The sequence below is a fragment of the Poecilia mexicana genome, unplaced genomic scaffold (assembly GCF_051168715.1).
Source record: "Poecilia mexicana isolate PSO_F unplaced genomic scaffold, ASM5116871v1 scaffold_16, whole genome shotgun sequence".
NCBI lineage: Eukaryota > Metazoa > Chordata > Actinopteri > Cyprinodontiformes > Poeciliidae > Poecilia > Poecilia mexicana.
Genome location: NW_028263385.1, coordinates 21185870 through 21213354, shown reverse-complemented (window position 1 = coordinate 21213354; position 27485 = coordinate 21185870). Strand labels below are relative to the sequence as shown.

General features: G+C 37.9%; 4 protein-coding genes across 4 annotated transcripts in view; 2 read left to right on the top strand and 2 right to left on the bottom strand.

Annotated features, from left to right (window-relative positions):
- Positions 1 to 6871: 6871 nt before the first annotated feature.
- ccn3 (cellular communication network factor 3) lies at positions 6872 to 9731 on the top strand. The gene is made up of 5 exons (XM_015010141.2): positions 6872 to 6883; positions 7078 to 7306; positions 7394 to 7648; positions 7915 to 8138; positions 8397 to 9731. The coding sequence occupies exons 1-5, from the start codon at positions 6872 to 6874 to the stop codon at positions 8694 to 8696; spliced, it is 1020 nt and encodes a 339-aa protein (XP_014865627.2). The 3' UTR covers positions 8697 to 9731.
- Positions 9732 to 11338: 1607 nt separating this feature from the next.
- Positions 11339 to 13507, bottom strand: LOC106931797 (uncharacterized). Its single transcript, XM_088014131.1, has 2 exons — positions 13433 to 13507; positions 11339 to 12952 (listed from the first exon to the last, which is right to left on the bottom strand). Exon 2 carries the CDS (start codon positions 12948 to 12950, stop codon positions 11820 to 11822), a length of 1131 nt encoding a protein of 376 aa, XP_087870257.1. The 5' UTR covers positions 12951 to 12952; positions 13433 to 13507; the 3' UTR covers positions 11339 to 11819.
- A 3058-nt stretch (positions 13508 to 16565) lies between these two features.
- Positions 16566 to 19498, bottom strand: LOC106931805 (uncharacterized). The gene is made up of 2 exons (XM_015010156.2): positions 19401 to 19498; positions 16566 to 17997 (listed from the first exon to the last, which is right to left on the bottom strand). The coding sequence occupies exon 2, from the start codon at positions 17993 to 17995 to the stop codon at positions 16823 to 16825; it is 1173 nt and encodes a 390-aa protein (XP_014865642.2). The 5' UTR covers positions 17996 to 17997; positions 19401 to 19498; the 3' UTR covers positions 16566 to 16822.
- A 2327-nt stretch (positions 19499 to 21825) lies between these two features.
- Positions 21826 to 27485, top strand: part of sntb1 (syntrophin, basic 1) — a 41807-nt gene continuing 36147 nt past the window's right edge. The window contains exon 1 of the mRNA XM_088014130.1: positions 21826 to 22742. Within this exon, the coding sequence (XP_087870256.1) occupies positions 22205 to 22742 (538 nt within the window). The 5' untranslated portion in view covers positions 21826 to 22204. The remainder of the gene's footprint in view (positions 22743 to 27485) is intronic.

The window sequence follows — 27485 nt, the reverse complement described above, 5'->3', positions numbered from 1 at the left end:
TATTAATGTTTGTCTGACTTCTTTCCCTTCAGCATCTCCACTGGATATTATAAAGAAATGTAGAATAAAAGTCTTTCAAATGCATTTGGAGCTGTAAAAGTCAAATCTGTTTCATTTGCCAGAAAGAAAACATGGTAATTTGCATTTAGATATAAATGTGGTAAATATTTGAAATGGATTTAATTGCAGGAGCAACAGAAAATACTACAAGCAATGAAACATTTTGTTTTGAACATTTTCTCGATAACCAAAAGTGGGGGGGGGACCCAGCAGAAAAAGTCTGGGAATCACAAACTTAAAATGAATCATTTGTATTTATTCAGGTTATCTTTGATAAATCTGAAAGTTTTTCTCTGCATTGTACAAATTTAAATATTTGGTGACTTTCAAGTGCAGATGAATGAGATGCCATGTTCTAAGTTTGAGAGACAATTTAAACCACATAGCTGGAAGTCCTTTCAGTGACTAACAGGAACCTAATGGTGCAGACCCTAAAAGCTTTCTCCACCAGACCGAGATGCACTCGGAGTCAAAGTGGTGTGTGATTTTTTATATGGTCTCCAGTTGTATTTCAATTATACAGAACACCAGCACTGCGAATAGTTTAAATGTATTTTTACTGTACAGGACATGGCTTTAGTTTCTTGTGTACCGTGTAGCGGTACAGTTATTGGATTGCGATTGTGTTTGTGTGGGAGGAGGAGCTGAGATGCATGCAGCTGCTGCAAAGCAAACTCTTTGAGATCAGTAGGTGTTAACAGTTGCAGCGAGGCTGGAGTAAAGACTTGAATGAAACAAATTGTCATCAAGGTTAAAGCACTGAATGGCTCAGAATCAGAGGAGCTATAGTGTACTTTCTTTTGTCACTTTCTTTTTCTTTTTATGCAAAAAATTAGAAATAAAATTGACTGAAGCTTCACTCTTAGATTTTATTATATGGGGAATTAGAGTTATGCTCTATTAGTTTGATTCTTGTATTTTCTGATTATTTGGCTCAACTTGTTATGATCTGTGTTGCTAGTATGACTTCTGACATTTATTTTCAGTCCTTCTAATCTAAAAAGTTCACACTTTTTTTTCTTTTTTTTTGTGCAAGTAGGCTTGAGAAACAAATCTCAAAGTGAAATCGCTGTCAACCAATGTTATTCTCGGAAAATAAGGAAACATTTCACTCTAATGTAATGATCTATTAAAACACATCTCATCTTCCTAAGAGCTTCACTTAAGGCCTGGCATATGAACTGAAGACCTGAACATCAGAAGCATTAACACAAATGCTGTATCCTTCAGTAATGGAATAACTGTATCATTAATCTCAGCCTGAAGATTTATAGCAATGCGCTGTCTCTCTAGCCACTATGAGTATATTTATTAGCAATATATGCAATGTTGATAATAAACTAATGCAAAGACATCTATATATTCTATATTTAGATTTGAGGAGGCGTTCTCAATACTGAACATCTGTCAAGCTTATAATGTGTGTGGAAAAGAATACAAGAATGTTCTTAATGCTGTGCAATGCTGCCCTCTAGTGGCAAAACTACAGCCTTGTAAGCCTTTGAAGGGAACGTTCCATTCATCCCTCCATTATTTAAGGTGGAGGGGTGCTGGTGCTTATCTCCAGAGGTCAACAGGCGAGAGGCGAGGTACACCCTGGACAGGTCGCCAGTCCATCACAGGGGAATGTTTCAATCAAATTAAAATTAATATGATCATGTTCATATCATTATTTTTATAATACCTGCACCTTTCTTACAGCAGGGACGCCATCATATTCGCACCAAGTAGATTTAGATCAGCTGTGAGCTTGCTACCACCAACTGTTGATTGCAAATAGTTTCAGCTTTAATCTGCCTGGAGCAAATGCTTGTCATCACATTATGTGTTCATCTTTCGCAGCTTGCAGAAAGATGAACAGCTTTGCTAAGTGGCACCATATGCTTATTGACTGAAAACATTGACTGGTATCAAGCTCTTCACGGTGACACAAGACTCTTTGTTGTCTGTCTTTGGGTCATTCTCTTTGAGTAAACAGCAAACAAGAAAAGTGCTGTAAGCTTAGAGAGAGAGCATAGATATTCAAAGACGGGGCCAATTATATCATCCATGCAAAGTGAACATAAAGTTATTGGCACCAATAAGTCAGGTGATGGCCATGCACCTCCATGAAGGTTTCACAGGAAAAGATAAATTATTGCACTGTTGTAACTTCTGTGAAGTTTTATCAGTCAGGTTCAGGTTTAGCAACAGGACTGAAATGTATATATGTTTTTAATAAGCAGTCATTTCAGTTACAGAGCTGTCCGCTGCAGTTTGCAGCAGAGGGTGTGCCACAGCTGCTCTTAGTTTACAATGTAACTGTTTTTTTTTTCCTTTATCCATCCCAAAATCTTTGTGCTGCAGAACTTTTTGCTGCATATGCTCCATTCTCTGTCATATTTATTATGCTCAGCGAGCTTAGTGAAAACATCAGGATATTTAGTTTTCACCAACAGAGAATTTGGGATAAGAACCTGCCTTTGCTCAGCCTACATCAAGAGGCTGACAGGACATAAGACATTAATAAATAAAAATAATTAATATTATGATATTATATGTTGTCCTGACTCGAGCATTTTCTTAAAGGATTTCAAATGATGATTAGCTCTATATTTTCATTTTCAACCCTGCAAAAGAAACTTCAAAATAAAAGAAATGTCAGAGATCTAAGGTTTCCAAGAACCCCCTCTTCCAGGAAAGAAGCTGCCAGTTCTCGTTTTGAGAAAGCATGCTACGATTTTCCCCATCCCATAAAACGCATCTTGAGGTTTTTCCATGCAATACGTTTTAGTAGTGGAAAGCCACCCACCATAGAAGACAGTTGCCTGACTTTCTGTGATGCAGTTCATGTACAGTGGCATGGAGCAAATAAACTCTGGGTGAGAGATTTGTGGGGGCCCCCCAAGCTGTTATTTCCACTGACTGGCCACCGCTTGTAAAGAACAGCCAAATGACCACTGAAGACTTGACACATGAATGACTGGCAATTTATTGCAAACACGTCTTTGGACATGGAAGACATAAGAGACGGGTTAAAGCAAAAGAAAAAAAAAATCTGTTTGAAAGTAGGCTGTAAAGTAAAAATTTTAAAAGGCATGCCTCTCCCACACACATAAAACTCTCTAAAACTCCAGGAAAGGAAGGGAATAACTCAACTCCAAACCTACGACGACATGGATGCCCACCTAAGCTGACGATGGATGATCCAAATGGAAGACACAGTGCACAGTTATTTGGTCTCTGATTAGATGAGAACAAACTTAAACTTCTTGGCTTTAAAAATGAAATGTTTTAATGTAACACTGCCCCCTAAGCGTACTGTCTCCACTGTTAAAGTCTGGTCAGGATCAATAGGAGGATGAACAGAGCTGCATGCATGGTCACACGGGGACAAAACATAAGGAAGGTAACAAAAGACGTGAGATCACAGCAGTATTTCACCTTCCAGCATGATAATGAGCCTAAACACACGTCCGTTTACTTTTGAGTGTGTGGAGTAGTTGTACAAAACACTGAACCGAGAAGGCCTGAATAAATGTATGCCACACATTTCAGATTTTAATTTGAAGGGGGAAAAAAAACATTAACTTTACATTTCCTTCCTGCTTATGGCCCTAGTGTGACAAAAATTTGTATAATTGATTGTGATAAGAATACTTTTGTAAAACACAGTAAAACTTGAAAAGAAAAACATTTTCCCATGTTGTGACTCTAAAGCGTCCAGCTTTATAACAACATCATGTGATCATAATTACATCATTCTGGGATGTAGAGTGCAAACTTTGCATCCTTCTTCAGGTCTCCTTCCAGTGTTTGGATCCATATGACTTGTCGCATATGGCTTACAGCTGGTGAGGTGACAGACTCCAGTTCAAAATGCAATGATGTCCCGACGGAGCTCTTCTCAAGTGTTTGCCAAGCTAGCAAGTTAAGTCAAAACATGCTTTTTATAGGATGAACTAATTTAAGCTGCAGGATGTAACTCGTAATAATAGCATATAAAAAACATGAAAAAAAAAATCATAAAACTACAGTGTAAAATATACATTCAAATGAACAAGGAAAGGGGTGAATCTTCACAACACTGTGCCACACACACTGCTGACCACAAACATTAGTTTGTGCGCACCATGTTGCCTGAGTATCCATGTAAACAGAGGCATCCCCTGTGTGGCCTGACCACACGCTGACGGCTCGAATCTCCAAAGTAGAGTTCAGCTCCAACAGCTTGCAGGCCTCTGATAGTAAATATTTGAAATCACGTGACCTGTTGTTGTCTGAAGCTAAACTGTCTAAATTGGAGGATGACACAAATCTTTCCAACATCTTCTGTTGCTGCCACATCCTTTTTGAACGTGGTGCATATGCCCCCATCCCCACTATACACTGCTCACAGACAACTTCTCTGAGTCGTCTGTTTTTGTTGGCTTAACCCTTTCATGCATAAATTATGATCCTTTGTGTCAAGATTTTTTTCCTTTTTTATTAAGGCATTAAAAAAGGTGTTTTCATTTAATTTTTTTAGGTGATCAATTGTAATTTTTTCCAAATAAAAAGTTGCTATTTGAAAAATACATCAGTAGTATTGTTCTTTAGGGGTTATCTGATGTCACAATATGTTTTTACCTGCAAGAGTCGTCTGCAGTAGAAGGAGGGACCGGGTCGGTCGGCATGCTTTTTTGTCTGTCGGCCATATTGAATTTAACAAAAATAATTTCTTGCGTTTGCAGCTGATGGTCAGTAGTTGATAGAGTATTTTATGATGCATTAGTGTCCACTTCCGTGGTCTGGGTGCATTTATAACATAAAAATCAACAAGAAGCACAAGAAAATGGCTTTTAGACAGCTGTCCACTGTAGTGACCACTATGCATGAAAGGGTTAAGAAAAACGCTTGTCTGTAGTCAACAATAGCCTTGTTTAAAGAAATATAGTTGCCTAAAGATAAATGTAACAAAGAAGTAGAAGATCAAGTGAAATTGTAACTTCACTCTGCCATTAACATAAGCTGTGAGGAAAACGAGACGACATAGAGAGGAATGCTGGATTCTCCAACTACATAGTTTCAGTGGTTTTAATGTATGTGATACATAACTCCCATTTACATGTGACCCTCTCTTGATATATGATCTCCTATTTGGTACAAATGGTCACTTGTTCCTCTCTTCTGCTGCTGGATTTCATAGAGAACACCGACTTAGGTGGGTTACAGAAGCTGAAATCTCAACAGACTAGACAAACAAAGCCGTCTTGTGAAGTTTGACATTCTTCAACTTCCACCGTCAAAACTGTTGAAGGAGCACTGAATCAAGATTTTTGGCAAAGCTAGCAAGCATTCAGTCAGAACTGTGCAAAGAAAGCGTACCACTTTTTGCCTTAACTGAGAGAGAAAGCCTGCTGTGAATGAACAGCAAGTCTATGCCAAATTTTTTTTATGCATATGGAGGTAAAACATTTTCCAGAAGTCCTATGCAGATGTTATATAGAGCGCCAAGAGTGATGTAGTACATAGATGTTTGACTATGCCAAACTGAAGTCAAGTAAATGTCTTCAGTCTGGCACGAAAAGACAAGCAACTTAATCCAGTAAAAACAGAAATATAAAAACGCTGACCTCCTGCATTTGCCTTTGGCAACACATTCAGGGTACAAAGAGTTTATAGCTTTTCACATTTTGCAACAGCCTAAAATCTAAATGTATTTTATTTTCACCATATCTAATTTCTGAACTGGAGCTAGAACTATTCCACAAATCACGTCTCAGCTTTTTTTACATGTTCAAACGTCCTGTATCGATGTGCGGGCCTGGTCGACGTGCGTCAAGTTCAATATTGCGTAAGAAGTATTTATTAACGTCTGGGAAATAAATACAGATTGTGAAAGCTGCTGCTGTACCTAAACTGAAAAAAAAATAGGTGCTGAAAGAGAACCTTGAAACTCCTTAAACCAGATGTGCCGACAGTGATGTTATATTCCCAGCCTCATAGTCATCCTTGACATACGTTTCCACTGTGAAGCTATTTAAAGAAACAGAAGCAATTCTGCAGGGAAAAAGAGGTTTTCCTTTGTGACCTACCAAGTGGGGGAGGTCAAAGGTTTCAAAATAAGGAAACCAGCAGGATGCATGTAAAGCGCAGTAATTCAAAGAGGGGAATCTTCAGCGAAGAACAAACCCACATTGCTGTTACGTTATAGATTTACTCTGTTTTGCTTTTTCTCACATGTAAATTTCAGATTTAAAAAAATCACACAAAGATGAAGTGAGCAAAAGCAAAAATAAAGTACGATGATTTGTGTAGAAAACTAGACAAATGTAAATGTGACGTAAAGCGTTTGACCAAACCATCAACCGCCAAAATTAAGGGCAAATACTTTTTTCATCACACTCTAGGGAAGTACTAAGGTAAAGTTGTATTAATTACTGAATAATCCAGTGCAGGACCAACCAGACATGACTAATTGACAACGACCATGTCATGTGTTAACTAAAACAGCTGGATGTTAGAAACATTTTGTGTTGATCGTCACGTCTTTGAAGGAATTTTACAACAAAATGTGACTTTCGACCTCACCCAAATCTGTGCAACCCCTTCACCACTCCTTCCTTTCTGTCGTCATGGCAGCAGCAGGACCTCTCTGGTATATAAGGTCCTCCTCTCCTGAGTCGTGAGCCACAGCGACAGAGTTCAGCCTTCTGCATCGCTACAAAGTGCTGGGGAGATTAAACCCCCCTAACAAAGGGATTTAATGGACTTTTTCTTCACTAATATTTTTAACTTTGTACTGCATGACAAGAAGATGACAAATCTTTCAGCTGTTTTAGTTTTTTTCATGACTGCACAGGTAAGAGATAAATTCACTTCTGCTGTTAACACTGTAAGTCTGACTAAAGTTTAAGTTTGGTCAACATCTTGTTTTTTGGTTGTACGTTATTTACAAGAGAAAAAGATATGAAATATGGGAAATGCTCAGTCACCCCTTGGTTGTCTGGAATGACTCTGGGATCTTAAAACAAATCCATTCTGTCCTCCACTCAGACATTCACAGTGATCGGGGCTCAGACGTGTCCTCGGCGATGCCTGTGTCCTGCGGAGCTTCCCGTGTGTCTCTCCGGGGTGCCCCTTGTCCTGGACGACTGTGCCTGCTGTCTGGTTTGTGCAGGTCAGAAAGGCCATGCATGCTCAGAGATGAAACCCTGTGACACAATTAAAGGGCTGCAGTGTGATTACTCAGTGGATGTTCACAAGAGAACTGGCATCTGTGCGGGTGAGTCAGCTGCACATAATCGTCAATAGCCATGACGATTAAGGTGATTTAAAAAAATTATCTCGCTGTTTTGTCTCTTTCCTCCAGTCAGTGTGGGTAACGTGTGCGTTTTGGAGGGTTTAGTCTATCAGCATGGCCAGATCTTCTTCCCGAGCTGTAAATACCAGTGTGTGTGTCAGAATGGTCAGATAGCCTGCATTCCTCGCTGCAACCTGGATGTTATGCTTCCTGGGCCCGACTGTCCAGTCCCACGCAAGGTCCAGGTTCCTGGAGAATGCTGTGAGAAGTGGGTGTGTGAGCCCCAGACAGAAGCAAGTGCACTGGGCGGCTTTGCCATGGCTGGTGAGTGAGTGGACGATGTTCATGTTTCTAGTGTTCTAAGACTAATGTAGAAGCAAAAAGATAAGTGGAAAAAAATAGGAAACCGTGGAGAGTGAGAAATAAGAAGAATAAATTAATCATGTTTCAACTAGTTTGGTAGAAGAGGTGAGCAAGTACTTGAGAAAATCAAGTCTGTCTTCTCCCAGGATGTCTTTTCCTCGACAGCAGGACGTTTTAACACAATTTAACCTTTTGTTGTCTTTTTTTTTTTTTTTTTGCTCATTCAGCCTTTCGTCAAGAAGAAACTGTAGGTTTTGGAAGCTGGGACCCCAGGCTAACCTGCATTGAGCAGACCACAGAGTGGGGGGCCTGCTCTGAAACATGTGGCATGGGGGTCTCCACCAGGGTCACAAACAAGAACAATCACTGTGAGATGGTGAAGCAGAGTCGGCTCTGTATGATTAGACCCTGTGAAGACCTGCAGGGACAATTGACTCAGGTTGCTCTAACGGTAAGATTCATTCAATAATTAATTATTTTAGCAGATAATCCCTTAAGCTCCAGAGAAATATGTATTAGACAGTAGAAAAACAGAAGGTCCCTGAAGGAGCCTTCTGATTAACCACACCCTCCAATACCCAATACTTATACATTCTAGCTAAACCGAGCACTATGACTCACGTTAGCATAATAAATAACATTTTCTATTAATAGCAAAAAGTAACTTTCTGTAGTTAGAATATAACATTAATATTTCTTCATCCCCAAGCAGAGAGACAGGAGATGCCAGAGGGTGGTGAGGAGCAACAAACCTGTTCACCTTGAGCATGAGAACTGCACCAGTATCCTGGCCTACAAGCCTCGCTACTGCGGCACCTGCACCGATGGGCGCTGCTGCACCCCCCACAAAACCAAGACCGCTCTGGTGAAGTTCCAGTGTCCCAACAACAGAATCAGACGCAGGCCAGTCATGGCAATCCTAACCTGTGTCTGCCACACCCATTGCCCTCAAGACAACGCTGCATGGGAGCCATCGCTGCTCCTGTACGGTGGCATGACAGGAAGATGAGTCCAGGTTGCAGCTAACGACAAAATATGGGCTATGTTGAGTCCTGAGTATTAAGAGCCAGCACAATATTTGATGCTGCCGATTATATATATATATAAAAAAGAAAAGAAATGGGAAAAAAAGACAGACCGGAACTAAGGCAAAAGCAAACTTAGGGCTGCCAGACCAGCAGACGTCTGGATAGACGTCAAAACTTAAGATATTTAAGTTCATGAAGAGCCTTCATTTAAATCCTCAACTGAGATTTATAATTGGCTTGAAAATTAACTCAAAAAATGTTGAAAATTATTTTCAATTTTAAGGATATGAAGTTTATACAGCACTTTTACAAGCTGTATAAACTTAGCTCATAATTCATTAATTTCATTAACTTCTGCTGAGGTTTTTTGTTTTGTTTGTTTCTTTTTATGCAGTGTAAATAATGTGAAATTTGAGTTATAAACAAAACAAACTCCACAAAAAAATAAATTAGATTTTTTTTTCATACACCCAAATAAAGGTAACTCACTGTGCAGCAGATGAACCATGATATTTTAGGTAAAAACCCTACACCTAATAACACAACAAATTAAAATACATATTACTAATGTTGTGGCAACTAATGAGTCAGACTTAACCGAGCACCACAAATCAATTAACTCTGTTTTGGTCTGTGGAAACAGTGTTAAAAAAGGGCATCTCATGTCATTTTGAAGGAATATTTTGACCTGGAACACAAAGCGAATCATTTTAAATGTAACTGAGTTATATCCTGTGGACAAAAATAATCAGTATGTATTATTACTGAGTTCTGTAGAAGCACTTAAGCAATGATCTCAAAAGTGCTGCATTGCTTTCCTAACAGATTGTGCTTGATAGCTGTTTTTATAAGTTGTATGTTTATTTTTAAAATATCACTTTAAAAGGTAAAGTGTAAAAAAAACAACAACTTTCTATTTCTAAAATAAAAAAAATAGTTTATCCTGAAGGAAGAAACTACAGATTTAATGCACTGTAAAATAAGCAGCAAAATCTTGAATCTTTATTTATATGCTGTTATTCACTCTGATAAACTAGAAAGACCTTCAGATGCAAGATTTGTGAAAGAGGTACAATTATTTTCACCAAAAACTATTTATCTCCAGGTCGCATAATTGGAATAACTGAGATGTGCACCTTGATATGAACCCCGCTAGGGGCTCACCACATGAATGAGAGGTCACTGTTGTGTCCGACTGTCATTTTTGACGTCTCTCTGAAATACTACCCTTGTTGTAAAATAAATATTAATAAATGTTCACTTCTTAGAAGCATAGAAGGAACCGTTTTTTGTCAATGTTATTTTTTTGTTTTTCATTTGATCTAGTTTATTTTTCTTCTAATAATAATGTACTAATTACTAATGTAATACTAATGTATTTGTAATACATTAGTATTATACTAATATACATTAGTATATGTATTACAAATACTAATGTATTTGTGATACATTAGTATTATACTAATATACATTAGTATATGTATTACAAATACTAATGTATTTGTGATACATTAGTATTATACTAATATACATTAGTATATGTATTACAAATACTAATGTATTTGTGATACATTAGTACATAGGTTGTTTGTGATAACTTGTGTGACTGAGTGTATCAAATGCACAATGTTAATAATATATGTTCAATGTGATGCTTGGTTTTATCTTTGACTACTGTTGCTTGCTTACTCTTGTTTTCCCTAACGTTTCAAAAAATTAAAATAAACGTCCTAGTTTAAAGATATATCTAATTTTAAGTAAATTGATTATATTTAGTGTCAAAGTTTAACTACACACATTTTGGCAAATAAAAAGATTTGAGGGTAAATGAGAAGAAACCCAACCATGCACTCACATATGCATATTAAAATATACATTTGAATACATATACATACATATACATTTGCACAAAAACAAAAGGAAAACTTACTAAGTAGCAATCTATTTAATGTCAGTCTTTTTTTTTTCATTAACTTTCTGGAAATTAGTTTCCATCAGCCTGAAAAATCAAACTTAGTTTTGGCATAAATCCTATTGCAAACCTGTGAATAAATCTATTTTTTACATTTTTAATCCCAGTTTGTCCAGAAGATTAAAAATTACAATTGATCCCTCTATAAAGATAAGAATGAATTCATAAATCCCACCCAGGCCCACCTTGATTTTTTCAGGACCTGTGTAAGGAGGCTATCCGGCCCCTTAGAGGTGGGGAATCACAAATTTAAAGAACCTTAATGTGTGACAGTTTTAAATGCAAAATATTTTCACTTATAAATGAAATCCAATGAAATATTTCCCAAAGGCTTTGAAGATGGATCTCTTCCTTTAAAGGCTTTACCGTGATTTCCATGTCATAGGAAACTCTGAGTCCCTCTAAACTCTGAGGTCGTTACCCTCTGACATCTTTCCTTGACCCCAAACGGTAAGGTCACAATGTAAGAAAACTGAAACTTCAGCTAGTTTTCTTTAGTGGGAAGTCAAACGTTAGTCTGAATCTGAATCTGGCACTGTGGTGAATACATCAACAAACAGCTCAGTCTCTGCAAGGAAGATCTCTGTGATATGTTTTGTTTTCACTATTTACATACTTCTGAAGCACTTAAGAAAAATCAAGGCTGACCAAAACGTTGTAAAACATTTTAATTACAATAACAATGTATTTAAAAGAAAACTGTAGGTCCAAAAAGAAATTAAGATACATAAAATCACATTCGCACCCTAACCCTAGCCCAGTGCAAATAAAGCCCCAGTAACATCTTATAATGCATGTAAAAAATTATTAATGGTTTAAAAACATTTTTGATCTTGTTAAGCAATGCACAAACTGTAAAGACAGATTTTTTTTAAACCAACCATGTGTATACAGTGCTTAGTCCATACCACTATCATAAAACCCCATAAAACACTATTTTACTTTAACTATGTGTATAGATTACATCTTCAATCTACACAGAAATCCAAAGATGAACAGAAATACAATAAATGAAAAAAAAATTGAATGCAAACCTTAAATATGTATATTGTATTTCTGATTTATGAATCAGTTTACTGATTGGATGACAAACTGCATCATCAGGTCTCCATAAATCCTGTCTGAATTTGGTTTATCTTGACATACTGATGTAGAACAGTAGACAAAAGATCACAAACACACCAAGCCCCAAGAAGAAATTTTGTGAATCTCTCTGCATGAAGTTAAAAGGCTCACATTGCCTGGGAACAAAGCACAGTAAGATTTGCTCATTGAATTGACTGCCTGTAAGTTTGTGCATCAGGATGTCATTATCTGGATCAAGGAAAAGTACAAACCCATAGTCATAATCTATAAGCACCAATATTCTCTTAGTGTTCCTCCTAACTCTAAACCTTGCAAAGCAGCATCCATCCCAGCTTGGTGGGAATGTCATTGTCTTTAAAACTGACTCTCTAACTGCTGCTAAATCACATTCATCTAACCTATTGACTTGAATGTCATAAAAAGCTTTTCCTCTCATGATACCTTGGTTATGAAACATGCAGTTACATCCAGTCAAATGATGTGGCGCTGTTGTTTGAGCCTTCACATTATCTCGTTGTACCCCTTTGCCCCTCTTTTTACCTTGTACACTTTTATTCTTTTGCTGTTCAGTTTTCTGTACACTCTCTTTCCTCCTCCAGATGTGAGATCTTTGGTCTATATATGCCTCATTCAAGCTGACTGTGTCATGATCACTATGCTCTGTGCACAAGGCGCAGAGACGAATGTGATCATTCAAGCAGAAGAACTCCAAAATCCGGTTGTGTTCCCTGCATATTTTCTCCTCCAGGTCGGGAACAGGATTTGAGAGTTTGTGTCTTCGTAGGGCAGCCACTCTCAGGTGAGGCTCTAAATGTGTTTCACAAAAAGAGGCTAAGCACACCAAGCAGGTTCTTGAGGCTCTGAGCTTGTTCGCCGGGCAAACGTCACATGACACCTCCCAGGGTTTTAACAAGGAAGTAGCGTCGGATGTTGGATGCTGCTTCTTGAAGTTGTCCACAACTTCCCTGAATGTGGTGTTGACAGACAGTTTGAGGTCTTTGTCAAACTTGTTGTTGCACAGAGGACACTGGCATTCCTGCTTGCCTGCCCAGTGCCTGGTCAGACAGGCCTTGCAGAAGGTGTGTCCACACGGCGTAGATACAGGATCAGTGAAAATGTCCAGACAGATGGAACAGCGGAACTGATTTTCAGATAGGAAGTGACTGGATGTGGCCATATCTAAAAGATAGATTTTTGCAGCTCAGACCACTGAGTAAACATACAGAACATTCAAAATCTCTCTACATAAAGAATTTCACAAAATTGTCATGTTACTACTCTAACTTCCAAGTATTTTATTTATGTTTCATGTGTGACATGCACTTTCAGCACCCTTTGATATTCTGAGATAAATTTCAGAGCATAGCCTAATTTAATTAAAAATCCTGCCATTTTGTGAAGACAGATACTAATAGGCTTTTTCTAGCAATTAAATCAAATTTAAAAGGTGCATTGACCTTGCAGTCTGCACTTCTAATAAAGTAGGTTTCTTTTAGGGTTCACATTGGGTTACCTAATTTAAGACTAATATGTCCTGAGATAGATCTATTAAATTAAGGCGTTAACAAATATAGTGTTATAACAGGACTTTGTGGAGTGACAAGTATTTAAATGAAACATAAATAAATTAAACTGAGTAAAAGAAAAGTTATACTCAACCTTCTCGTGGTGTAAAGTGGCGATGTTCTGTAGCTGCGTCCAAACTGACCGTGGTTTATAAATGGTAAGAATGTCAACCATGTTAAGTTTCATTTCTCTGTAAATAATTTATAGTTGCTCCTCCCATGCTGCCATGGTTTACTCGTGTTATGTAAGAATAAATCAGTAAGAGCTGTGAAACACACATATAAAATATATAGTAAGATGAAACTGGATTTAGGACGAATTCAAAGCTAAACTATTGATTGTTAGAAATGTTTTGTTATTGATATTTTGTCTGTTTAAATTTAATTATTTGGGATGCTGGTACTGTAGGCTGTTGTTTCATCAATAAAACAAACTTTACTGCTAAAACCAGTTATTTCATCAAACCATTTCACCAATACTGATATTACTTTGATCTAACTTTATAATTGCAAGTAGTTTCATTCAACACAAGACAAAGCTGGGAAAGAGAAACTTAGTCTATTATCGCAAAATCAAACATCCCAAACCTGCTTTGACGTCCAAAAATAACATAAGCAGCAATCTTAACATGCCTACGTTATTGGTCATTGTGACTATAGTTTCTTTACCTTTAGACGTAATGAGTAAAATGATTAGATTTAATGCAAACAAAATCTAACATGTTTACATCGATTCTTGAAGCAGAACCCTGGAACTTTGAGCCTTTGTGGTGTTGTGCTCCCTTTGCTGACCAGGCTTATTTCTGTTATTATTATTATTGTACATTTTGGGGTTCAGCTTCTATGAACCCCCTGGAACAAATTTCCAGAAAACTGCAAAGCAGCTGAAACACTGAGTTCCTATAAATAACTGCTTAAAACACCTGTTTACAGTTGCCTTTAATTAGTAGTAAATGGAACATTGCCCAGTGTCTGGTCAGACAGGCCTTGCAGAAGGTGTCTCCTCATTTGCTTGATGATTTTGATGATAACATTAGACAAAATGTAATGTTTATTGCTCATTTCAAAATTGATGACTGTATGTTTTCATGTTATGACAACTGCATTGTTGCTGAAATGTGCAACACAAATAAACTTGACTTGGCTTGAAAATACTTTGAATGTCCACAGCAGCCAGTGTTTTCACATTTGTGAGATTCTTTGGAGTCACGGAGGAACGAACTCCCTTCAGCTCATTGGCTGGATAGCATGACACACCTTCGGCGTTGTCCAATAATATTGTCTTTACTTCGTGTTTCTCCACTAGGATTCGATTTCTTTAGAAAGGAAAATGATAAAGTTTGGTTTTGCAGAATTATGTAAAACAGAACAAGTTGACGAAGTTCTGTTTATTTATTTATTTATTTATTTACTTATTTATTTATTTATTTAATCATGTTAAATAAATCAACAAATATAAACCCAAATAAAACAAAACAATGAAAATGATAAATTACATGATGTAATATTACCAGAAAAAAGTAACTGTAAGTTATAAAATGATTGGTGGATGGTTTCACATGTGGAGAAATGTAATTTTTCCTGTCCTAGATTCTCCTGTTTTTTTTTTTTTTTCTAAAAAAAAGAAAAATACTGTTAGGTATGGAAGCCCATTTCCGCCAAGAAAGAAAAAATAAAAGACCAATAGGAGGTGATAATTATGAATAAAAGAATAAAAGACCTCATAATTATGACTTTGAAAATCATAATTTTGACTTTCAAAGTCATAATTTCGACTTTCAAAGTCATATTTATGAGATTCGAAAAATTATTATCCTGTTGGTGTTTTATTTTTTTCTTTCATGGAGGAAATGGGCTTCCATAGAGTTAAGTCATAAAAAGTCAGGCAAAATTTTGATCCTTTGCAGGGTTTTCATTTTTAGAAAGCTATTGGATATGTTTGTTCACCATGACTCTTGAGTATTCAGTAATAATGCTATAGACCATAATAATCATGTAACTGCTTTTGTGAAACCAAATCTATGAGAGACTAGATAGAAAATCCCAGCTGAACTCATACAACCTCGGTTATATTTTGATCAAGCCTTAAATCTGCAGTATGTAGCTTTTATAAAAAATGAATTTTATACATATTTGTTGAAACCGTCGCTATGTCGTCACAGTATGGTATGAGACAGATAATCTGAAAAAATCCAGCTCCTCTGCCTTTTCCCAGTGCTTCCAGTTCTATGTAGAAACAACCAATCAGAGTAAGAAGAAAGGTCTTATCTCTGTCAGCCGGCTCTCTCAGCTTATCCCTCTGATCTTTCCCCCTTTGCTTTCTGCTACGCTGCAGCTAGAAAAGCCTGTCATGAACGCAGGCAAATAAATGGTTTTCCTGTGACGTAAGTTACTTCTCCACCATTAGCGCATTTGGCAGTGAGTACATGAGGTTGACTGACATGTTAAGACTCTCCTCCTGGCTCTGATTGACCGTTTTGGTCGAGAGCTGTGGATTTCTTCAGATTACAATAGAAAGTAGGAGAGGAGGTGGAGGAGATTTATTTTTTTCACAGATTATCTGTCTCATAACATACTGGTCATCATGGTAACAGTTCCAACAAATATGGAAGAAACATATATTTTTTATGAACTTACATACTGGACCTTTGACCAGGATGGTCAGTATTCCCTCTTTGTTTTTTATACTGCAGTAGTTTTGGTTGTTTCATACTGGACTTCTTCAACACAAAGTCATTACTCCAGTCATTAATTTGTTAATTAATTCTTCACAGCAGAGATTCAATAAGATGTTGGAAATAGTCCTTGGTCCATGTTATGACAGTAAATTTGTTAGATGCAGGTCCATGATGCAAATCTTCCTTTAGCCCACATCCCAAAGCTTCTCTGCTGGACTGAGAGCTGGTGACTGGCTACTGGAGCACAGTGAACTCACTGCCATCTTAAATAACTTGATTTATGAGATGATGAGCTTTGGGGTCATCTTCCATCTATCAGAAGATGGGTACACTGTGGCCATAAAGGCATCAGCAAAAACATCTGGATCATGTTGTGTCACATTTTGACCCCATTATCTGAATGTTTTCTCCTGCAGTTAATGACAACACAATGTTGAAGATCAGAATATGACATCAGACCCGGTAAAAACATGTCTAATGCGTCAATGTGGGCTTATAAGAAAAAGGTTGTCGTTCTCCAAAATGTAATCTGACAAAACAAGTCCAAAAGGAAGACACATTCGAATTTATTGACTGTATTTGTGTATGTTGGAAAGTTGGATAATTATCACTTTCCATTGATTTTACAATCAGTATCAAACATCAGCTCTCAAAAGTACAAAAAATCAGAAATTTAAAAGCAGTCAAAAATTCAACCAAAACAAAAGATATTAAAAAAGTAACCAAGTTAACAATGTAAATCTAACATATGGTTTGTTTCTTATTGGTGGCTTAAGTAAATAACCTGATGACAGAGAACATCTGTTTCAATCTGGCCCTATCAGAAGGGAATGTAAAATCCAAATAGATACCAGTGTTATAATAAAAAATCGAAGACACCAGTGTGAAATCTCTAAATGACCTGAAATGCTCTCAACTCTTCTTCTTAAACTTTGCAATGCTGTTACAAAGTCAGGCTGGGTGCGGATAAAGAACGGGAAGACGTTTTCATGGATTCCACAGCCGGTAAATTGATGAAGCAAGATTTTATTGTCTGGATCAAATAAGAGCACCAGTCCATTGCTGTAATCTATCAACATCATCAGTCTTTGAGTGTTCCTCTGAATTTTAAATCTCAATATGCAATGACGATCCCAGTTCGGTAAAAACTGCATCCTTACAAAATCTGACTCTCTAATTGCTACTAGATCCCACCCAGCCATCCCACTGACTTCAAACCCATGCATCTCTTTTACCATGGAGAAATCTTTATTTTGAGAGTTAAATGGATTAAAGTGGCTTGGGATATTTCTGTGGCTAGCCTTCACGATCTCTGCTTGCCCACTTTTGCCTTTCTTTTTACTTTGTGCCTTTCCATTCCTCTTGTTTTTCGTTTGTCTAATATTCTCTTTCCTCCTCCAGATGTGAGATCTTTGGTCTATATATGCCTCATTCAAGCTGACTGTGTCATGATCGCTATGCTCTGTGCACAAGGCGCAGAGGCGCATCTGATCATTCAAGCAGAAGAACTCCAAAATCCGGTTGTGTTCCCTGCATATTTTCTCCTCCAGGTCGGGAACAGGATTTGAGAGTTTGTGTCTTCGTAGGGCAGCCACTCTCAGGTGAGGCTCTAAATGTGTTTCACAAAAAGAGGCTAAGCACACCAAGCAGGTTCTTGAGGCTCTGTGCTTGTTCAGCGGGCAAATGTCACATGACACCTCCCAGGGTTTTAACAAGGAAGTAGCGTCAGATGTTGGATGGTGCTTCTTGAAGTTGTCCACAACTTCCCTGAATGTGGTGTTGACAGACAGTTTGAGGTCTTTGTCAAACTTGTTGTTGCACAGAGGACACTGGCATTCCTGCTTGCCTGCCCAGTGCCTGGTCAGACAGGCCTTGCAGAAGGTGTGTCCACACGGCGTAGATACAGGATCAGTGAAAATGTCCAGACAGATGGAGCACTGGAACTGGTCCTCAGACAGGAAATCACTGGATGTGGCCATATCTAAAGGACAGATTTTTCACAGTTTAGACCACCGAGGCAACATTGATGATCACATAAACTACAACTTGTCATAAAAAATATTAATACCTTCGACCTTTTCAAATTGTGTTATGTTATGGCCGCAAACAATAATGCATTTTTTCGGGGATTTTAGTACTATTATTATGTTATTGTGATATTATTTTGTAGTAGATCAACACAATGTAGCAGATGTTTTAGAAGTGAGAGGAAAATGGTACATGGTTTTGAATTGCTTTACTGATAAAAATCAGAAAAGTTCAGCCAACTCTACCTTGATACCCCTAATTAAAACCATCTGTGTATAAAAGTCCCTTTTTTGTGTAATATATATCCAACTGGTTTTTCTTATTTTATCATTGCATAGTTACATTTGTTCTGTGGTTTCAAAGGTCTGTTAGAAACACTACTGAAAAAAATCCTTTTGAAGACTTTTAAAACAGGTTTTAGGCTGATGGAGCTGCACAGTTCCTCAACTTAAGCGAAAAAATCTCTTAGTTCAGGCCAACATCTTTTTGTTGGTCATTCGTGTAATTTCAAAATAAAGGGCATTGAAGTTTCTGACTGCATGAAAAATGTGATAAAGCTCATGTGGTATGAATATTTTTGCAAGGCACTGCATGTACATAATAGCATCTGTTTTATTGAGGTCCATTTTACACAGCTTAAATGAAAAAAAAAATTCTTTAAAATTACGTGTATAAATATTTATGAGATGGTCAGATAAAATTTCTTTTTAAACTAAAAAAATATATATATATTAAAAAAGAACTGCACAGAGAACATCATCTGATCATTCAATTCTTCTAAAGTAAGGTAATAGTTCAAACATATCTGTAACAGACATGTTAATGGTGACCTCTTGCTGCCACCTACTGGCGAGAAGAGGTATTTGGTGTTGACGGAAACCCAAAAGTAGGACGGATTAACTGCAGAACTTGGAGGAATGCAGTTCACGGAAGTAGCAATATGTTTTAGATTATCTTCGGATAAGTACAATAACAAATAGTAGATCAACTATTCACGACTCTGTGCAGCACCAGTTCTCAACAAAAGTGACCCAATTTCTCCAGAGTTCTGCTTCTCTAACATGCAAATACACTGACAAATCTTTTCCAAACTAAAGTGGATGTTTGCAACAGCACATCTCCTCAGATTTCACTTTAATTTGCTCGATATGCCCTCAAACTGTGTTAAAAACATGGAGGAAACACATTCTGTAAACAAACCCAAAGTGGCACACTTTTTAGTTTGCAATGGAAGTATTACCTTGTAGATTTAACTTGCTTATTGCATGCAACTAAATGCTGTTTTTACATACCTCTGACTAAATCATAAACAAAGAATGCAAAATAAAAAAACAAAAAAAACAAGACAAACTTAACCTGCTCATGAGGTGAAGCTGAGATCCTCTGTCTCTGAGTACAAACTGACTGGTGTTTGCCAGTGGCAAGAATGTTGGCCACTTTTAGTTTCCCTTTTCTGTAAATGATGCAAATGTGCTCCTCCCATGTTGACACACTTTACTCATCCAGTATAAGAATGGATTAGTAACAGCTGTATAACAAGCAACAGCATGAAATAAAACTGGATATGAAGCAAGCAGATAAACTGGTGATCGTTAAAGTTGAATCAGTTTTAAAGAAAAGGGTATATTTCTATTAATTTTACTTGAGATGCTCCAGGTTGTTGTCGTTTTCTGTTGATAAAACTAAAACAAATTTATCTAATCAAAACTGAAAGAATCAGAAACCAACAGATAAGTGAAGGCAGATGGAAAAAAAAGAGTCGCTGTGGGAAGGACAAAGAGAGAAAGAGGAAATAATGTGGATAGAGGAAGTTGAAACAAAATGTTTAATTTTTTTTTTTATCAAATCTCTAAAGGAATTCGAAAACAAGAGAGGAAACTTTAAGCCGTCCTTCTCACACATACGTTTCATTTCTATTCAGACGTGTTCCTCACTTTTAATGGTCCCAGCGAGCCGGTTTTCCCAACCAGAAATCCTGCCTCCATGTGTTTTTGTATGACCACGCCTCATCTCTGCACCTGCTTCCTGCTGCTACGAAAACAAACGCTGAGCTCCAAATGCTGAGCTCGCTAAGGATTAAAGCAACTCTCATTTCCAATTTTTAATTACACTCACCTTTTATAGGACTCCACTTTATTTCTTTATTGTTTTCTTAGGTAATTACCACAACAAAGAATTTGCTATTATCTCATTGCTCATTTCCACTTGAAAGTAAAACAAAATCAACTACAGCTCCTGCAAACCTCATTAAACCAAAAAAGTTTGTAATATTATTTTCTATCTTAATTAATTCATACTTTTGGCACAGTTCAGATTTAACGAGCCAATCCAGATCTCAGAAAGGGGATGTAAAATTGCTTAAATCTAAAAAAAAAAATAAAAGAAAATGAATGTGGTATCCCTTCTTTTCATGTACTTTCATTTATTATTTTTTTCTTATTGTAAGCATCTTTGAAGTTGTCTGCAAATCACATGATACAAATGTCATCTTTCCGCAAGGGCTTCAAGAATAAAGCTGTTAAAAGAAAATTAGTTGACGTCTTCATTAAAATTTGTCACAAGAAATGTAAGGGGCAAAGGAAACATGTGCAAAAAGGTGCTCTGTTCAGATTGAGCAAAATTTGGACCTTTATTTAACCTACGTTCCAAACAATAGGTGGGGCAGAAAAACAGTAGTACTCTCTCTTCAACACAACATTCTCAATGAGAAGCATGGTGTCAGCAGTATCATGCTGTGGATCCGTGTTACTTTAGGTTGAACAGGGAGGGCAGCCAGAGTGAGAAGATGGACTTAGCAAAAACACAGAACAACTCTGACGGAGCCTGAGATTATGGGATATTATTAAAGACGGTTGAATACTAATGCCTTAGATTGATTATTGACAACATTTGAAAACTACACATAATTTTACTTCATCTCATTCATTATTCTTCTAAATTAAGTTTGTGGTTGCAACGTGTGTCACTGCACATATATTAATCGCCAAAGGCTATAATTGTAGACTCGCCAGTAGATGTCGCTGTCACATCGTTTTAACATTTGTGTGACAACGCAAACCTTTCATCGACTACTTAAAAAAAATACTTTACAAAGGTGGATGCAACAAGCTTCTGGTTGACGCCTTAATTTTGAAAAATGATGTAAAATTAAATATTTCGTATTCATAAGGAAGTGACTGAAGCAATTATAGAGGAAGCACTTTCGTTTTCCTCTCTGTAAAACTGACCAGAGTCTCGCTGTATTTGTTTGCATCCTTGTTCTCTCTGGGCCTTTTTGCTCTAAGCCTTTTTTTGGTAAATAAGACCTTAGACCAACAAGGTTCACATGCTTTCTGCAGCCTCAAGGTCCACAGATATGATATATGTAGTCACTTATTGGTAGGGGAATCGGCCCTTTGTTATAAATATTAAGAAACTGACAACTTTTACACATTTGAACTGCTTGATTAAATGTAGCGCACATTTTTATCTGTTTTGACTCGTGAAAATTTAAATCTGTTCCACACTCAGTTTTCTTTTCTTTTTTCCCCCCTTCATCTTTTGAGCATTAATGTACGCGGATAAGCGATTTTTTTGATGTGTCTCACTCAAAAGTTGGATAGTAGAGAACAAGGTTTGTTGTTGTTGTTTTAAATAATACAGCTAAAAACAAAATATTATTTTCGTACGTGAGTTTAATGTGCCCAAATTACGCACAAAACGTCCAAACATATTTGATTTTGATTCAGTTAGTTTATTGTGTTACGGTGTAGTCTATCACCATTTGCTTTTCAGCATGAGGCTGACACATTCTTTGCACTTACACTTGCACTGCTTGGTAACTGGGTGCGTATCAGTTCTGTGCGATCAGTTTCTTATGTTTAGAAATGCGTTTGACGGCGGAGCGCCGGAGAAACTCCACCCTGTAGCTTTAGGATCTCCGGGCAGGCGGAGCGGAGGGCAGCCCGAGCGGAGTGGGGCTCTGGCTGGATGCGCGGCGTGCGCGTCAAGTCCCGCGGAAAACTTCACAGGGACCAAAGTCCAGCCTGAACTCGACTTTCTGTGTGTGAGACAGTTGAGTGAGGGAGTGTGAGAGGACGCGCTGGGAACTTATTCACATGTGATTTTTCTTTCTTTTTTCTTTTTCTTTTCTTTTTTTTTCTCACAGAAATGCTCCAAAGATGGCGGTGGTAGCAGCGGGAGCAGGAGTCTCGAGTGGCTCCAGGGCACATAAAAGTGGATTCGTGGAGGTTTTGGTGCGGGAGAACTGGCACAAAGTTTTGGCCAACTTGAGCGAGGAGGCGCTCACGTTGAGCTGCGAGGACTGCGGCGTCAACGACGGCGTCAGCTCCAACGGGGTTACCAACGGGTCTTACCTGGACAACAGCAACGCCAACTCCAACAACGGCCCCCAAGCCGTGCGCACCGCATTCACGGACCTCCCGGAGCGAGTGCCCGAAGCGATCGCCAACAGAAAGCGGTGCGTCAAGGTGACCAAGCAGGACATCGGAGGACTCGGGATAAGCATTAAAGGAGGGAAGGAGAACAAAATGCCCATACTCATCAGCAAGATATTCAAGGGGCTTGCAGCGGACCAGACCCATTCTCTGTATGTAGGAGACGCCATCCTCTCCGTGAACGGAATGAACCTACGGGACGCGACGCACGACGAGGCTGTTCAGGCGCTGAAACGAGCAGGAAAGGAGGTGACACTGGAAGGTAAGAGAGGGGATCGCTGGTCCTGGGGGGGGGGGGGGCGAGGGAAGATTACACGTTTCTCGCGTCTTACATGTGAATCTTAATAACTTAGAATATCACTGAAAAGTTAATTTGCATCAGTGAATCAATTCAAAACGCAAAACTCCCACAGTCTTAGGTACACGGAGTGATGTATCTCAGTTGTTTGAGCTAATAAAAACTACGAATTTAGTGTTTCATGAAATTGAAATATTTTTGACACAAATGTAACTTTCTACATAATCACGGAAAACAATGCTGAATTGACAAGAGCGTTAATCTCCTCAATGACAGAAAGCCACAAAAGACCATGGGTATGGAAACTAGTTTCTCACAGAGTACTGCAAAGAGAAAATTGAGTGGAAGAAAAAAAAAGTTTGGCAACAGCAACTGTGATGGCCGCAGCCTTTGAAAAATTTTGGACAGAATCACAAATCACAGAATCACTTGAAGTCGGTCCTTCAAAATCCAACACACCGTAACTGGAATGTTACTGTTGCTTTGCTTGTGTTAAGCCACTCCTGAACCAAATACAACTGTTGGATTTGTTTAAGTATTTATTTTGCTGTGGAGGAAAAAAGATGGTCGAAAGTCTTCTCGTTTTTAAATTAAAATAAGCGCTGTTGCATGTCTTCATCAAATCCAGTTAGAAGAAACCGAATGAAACCGAAGCCATGTTGCTTTAGGTCCAACGGGAAGTTCCCACAATCAGTGATGATTTGGGGAGCACTGTCATCTGCTGGCTTTGGTGCACCAAGTTTTATCATATGAAGTCAGGACAGCAAGAGCTTACTTTACTGTAGATCACTTCTTGCTTCCATCTACTGGCAAACTTTATGTGAATGCTGATTTCATTTTCCAGTAGGATTTGACACATGGCCACGCTGCCAAAAGTACAGATATCCGCTCCAGTGGATACGGTATCACAGAGCTTTATTGACCACCTGATCTAAACCCTGTGGAGCTCGTCAAGAGGAGCTTAAGGCCGATACTTGAGCAAACAGACATTGAACACCTCAGCAGAGCCGCAGACTGATCGCCTCCATGCCAGCTTCAATGATGTTGTAATTTATGCAAAGGGGAACAGAGCAGTGAATTCATCTATTGTGCAGCGCAAACACATTCTTTTCGGCCGGCCCACGTTTGCTTTTTTTTTTTTTTTTAATAAACTTTTGTTTCAACTATATGCTATACTGAGTATGGAAAAAAGTTAATATTTCATTAGCTGTGAGGTATAATTCTCAGAATTAACAGCAACGGTGGTTAGAATGAACCTATATGATATTAGTTTCACTTTTTGAAGTGAAGTTGTGAAATAAATTAACATTTAAATTACACTATAATTTATTGAGACACTCCTGTTCATTGTCACTCCTCAAAAGAATACATTACATTTTTGCATGTGTGAACACACAATTTGCAACTTTTAGGTTGGACTTGATTGTTAGTCAGTGCTTCAGTAGGTCCTGCGATTTTTTTTTCTTTTTTTCTTGTTAGCAGCTTTACTCAGCAGTTAAATTATTCACCACATTTCCAATGGTGTGCATGAGAGTATGAAACTAAGGGATAAAGTTCAACTTTTTTCCACAATATTGGCTTAATATTTATTCCGCGTTAGAGAGGCCACTAATTGATCGCCTTTTGTTGAAAGGAACAATTGGAGATTTTTATAGACACAGATCTCGCTTAGCTGTTTATGTCAGAGGCTCATCATGTTTATCAGATATATCATATACAGGTTTACAGGTTGCAAATACAGGTTTCTGCTGATTCTGTTTTCTCTTAATGCGTCGACCGTAAAAACGTGTTTTTGTGGAATACATTTTGCCAGATGATACAGACATCTTCACCTTTCCTCTCTGTGATTGCACCACTTAACTCTCGAAAGCGGTCACATCTTTCATGACATGAGCTGCCTTATGTAAACTCCCTTGATAACTACTAACAAACAGACCTGCACTCTGTCTCTGAGCTTTTTGTTCCTGTTTCAGGGAAGACAAAATGACCCACGCTCACATGCAAACAAGGTGATGATCCTGACCATGGGGACCCATTGGTTACAGTCTAGAGGGAGAAGCTGGTCCCATATGGGAAGTAAAAGGAGAGGAGGAAGCGAGAGGGTGACTGAAGGACAAGAAAGTGGGAAGGCAAAAAGCTGAAGTGTGATTTAATAGGGAAAGTACTGAGAGGGTTCATGTTTAGATAAGTCAGAGACTGTGTTTTTAGGTGAATGCAATTTTCTAAAGATAGACAATTTGCATATAGAAATGTGACAGATCGGAGCCCATTAGATGTGAGAATTGTGCTGAGCTTGCATTGTATCAGGTACAAACTGACTTTTTGACGTCGGCATGGCGAGGCCTGTGATATCCTGTGCCAAAAAATGAGTGATATTTCCTCACTGCTTCCTGAGCAAGAAGCACAGTGTAACATTTGAGAGAGAGGCAGATTGTATCACATGAGGAAAGAGATCAAGGGAACACATCTGATAAGTACCTGTCCCTTGGGCACCGTGTGTGTGTGTGTGTGTGTGTGTGTGTGCTGCCATTGCTCTGTGTGTTCCTGCTGTGTATCTTTGTGTATCAAACACATGTCTGTGTAGCTTACTGTAGAAATAACCAGTGTTTCTGGAAGTGCAAAAAGTCTTCATATAAATTCCTCTTTTATAGGTAGTATCCACCTTAAATTTGAGTGTCTTGGATTCCATAAAATACTTTAAAAAAAATCACAAGTATATTTTAAATTTAACTAAAATACTTTCTCAAACAAAAAAGTCAGGATTGTTTAGGCTGATCTCGAGGAAATTCAGATTAATGTTCTTCTGTCTTCTTTGAGATTAATAGGACACAAAGGCCCTGGTTTCCACAGGTACCCTTAATATAACTACAGTCCAGAAAGCAAGAAAACAACTTTTCTTTATTGCTGTCACTAATCTGAACATGTTGAGTTTCCTTAATTCCCTGGAACTTTAACTAGGACCAATGGTTTAGGTTAGATGTGACTAAGATTCATTTTTTTCTTTTTCCAAACACTGCAGGTGGGTTTGGCTTGGCACAAAGGATGGATTTATGTCTACTGTTAGGTTCGAGGAAGGAAATGTTTATCTGTCAGTTGCTGTGCGGACAGCAGCATCACAAAATGTTGGAAATACCAAAACATTTCAAATTATGTATCTGGTGGTCTCTGCCAGAAAACTGAAAATTGGTTGCTATTGGGTTTTTTCAACAAGATAATGATTCAAAGCATACAGCCAGATCAGTGATTCACCAAACACACACGTCCTGCTCAGTGTGATTTTGATCCTACATATCGTAGAAAAGCAGTGGGCTGAGCTGAAAGGAAGGGTCGTTATAGTTTTGATTAAAAATGTGCCATGTCAGGTTATGGTGTTGCAGTCAAAGATGAGCTGTTCCAAAGGCTTTTTTGCCATTTTTACCAAAGGTGTCAATGAATGAATGAACACTTTATAGACCAGTTGTGAAACTTTAACGTCAAAGATAGGGAGAGAGACTTCACAGACACAAGCAGATAATTTTGACTCTGAAGTCTAAATCGGCGCTCCAACTACACAACCAATTTTGTAAAAGATCATGAGTGACCGCTTGTATTCGAGTTCAACTACCTGACCTATGTGCAAATGATTTTGGCATCTATGTCACAGGATCAGCTGTCAGCTCAGCAACAAACATTACATCTAATAGGTTTTCTGATGTTTCAATAACATTCAGAAGCAAATAACAATCAACACCATCATTTACACAAAAGTATATAAAAAAAATTGCCTAAACTGCAACCAAAAAGTATCCCAACTACTTCTACAAAATATGTCATATTGATTATTAAGGTTTGCAAACTTAAATAAGGACAAGGACACGTTCCCCTTGTGTTACCCTGCTCCTTTATATAGTCACCCAAAACTCATATTACCTGTTCAGTTCCTCTGACATCTTTGATGGAAACTTTTATTGTATCAGAATATTTGTCAGGTTTGTTCACACAGATTTTGGTTTCAGTGAAGACATATTTTAAATTTAGTTCTTGTGAATAAATACATGCTGTGGTTTTACAAAAAAAAAAAAAAAGACATGATTGAAACAGAGGAAAGAAGTTATGAATGTTTATTTTTCTGGCTTTGAAATGTAACATTTAAAAGCAAAACAATACCTTAGTATTGGAAACTTGGGATGTACTGATTAGGGTTTTCTTGACCAGTTCTTATTTTTGGCTTTCAAGTCCAATTTCCTCCATGTGATTTTGATCAATTACTTTTTACTTTGGGTGCACAAATTTATCAGTGTCGATTTCCTTAAATTTGGGAGATCGATGATCGGCTGATATGTGAAGCCAATCTTTTCCCCCAAGCTTTTGTACCTCAGCAAAGTTCTAAAAATCAGCCGCTGGCCTCTTCTGCTCTCCCGGGAGAGAGAGGCTTGAGTAATAGACCGGCCCACCAGATCATGTCTGCACGTTTGCAGTAAACAATGGTCACCCCACTGTTGCCAACGCAGCAACTTTCTTGCTATATTTAGCAACATTTAAGTAAAAAGAAGGTGGCATTGGCTAAAATCGGAATCGGCAGGTCAAACTTTTTAAAGATCGTAATCGTTGATCGGCCAGAAAACTGCAGATTATTTCAACTTTTACACTAGTCAAACTCTTACATGATTTTCTTATCTGAATTTAATCTGACAGATTACTGTTTCAGATAAGTTTGTGCTCTTGCCA

What these genes read in the sequence shown, in the direction of transcription:
- LOC106931797 (XM_088014131.1), bottom strand. Translation starts at nt 12,950, where the DNA reads ATGGCCACATCCAGTCACTTCCTATCTGAAAATCAGTTCCGCTGTTCC.
- LOC106931805 (XM_015010156.2), bottom strand. Translation starts at nt 17,995, where the DNA reads ATGGCCACATCCAGTGATTTCCTGTCTGAGGACCAGTTCCAGTGCTCC.
- ccn3 (XM_015010141.2), top strand. An exon ending in GGGCGGCTTTGCCATGGCTG is followed by an intron (nt 7,649 to 7,914) that starts GTGAGTGAGTGG and finishes TTGCTCATTCAG; the next exon opens with CCTTTCGTCAAGAAGAAACT. An exon ending in TGACTCAGGTTGCTCTAACG is followed by an intron (nt 8,139 to 8,396) that starts GTAAGATTCATT and finishes TTCATCCCCAAG; the next exon opens with CAGAGAGACAGGAGATGCCA.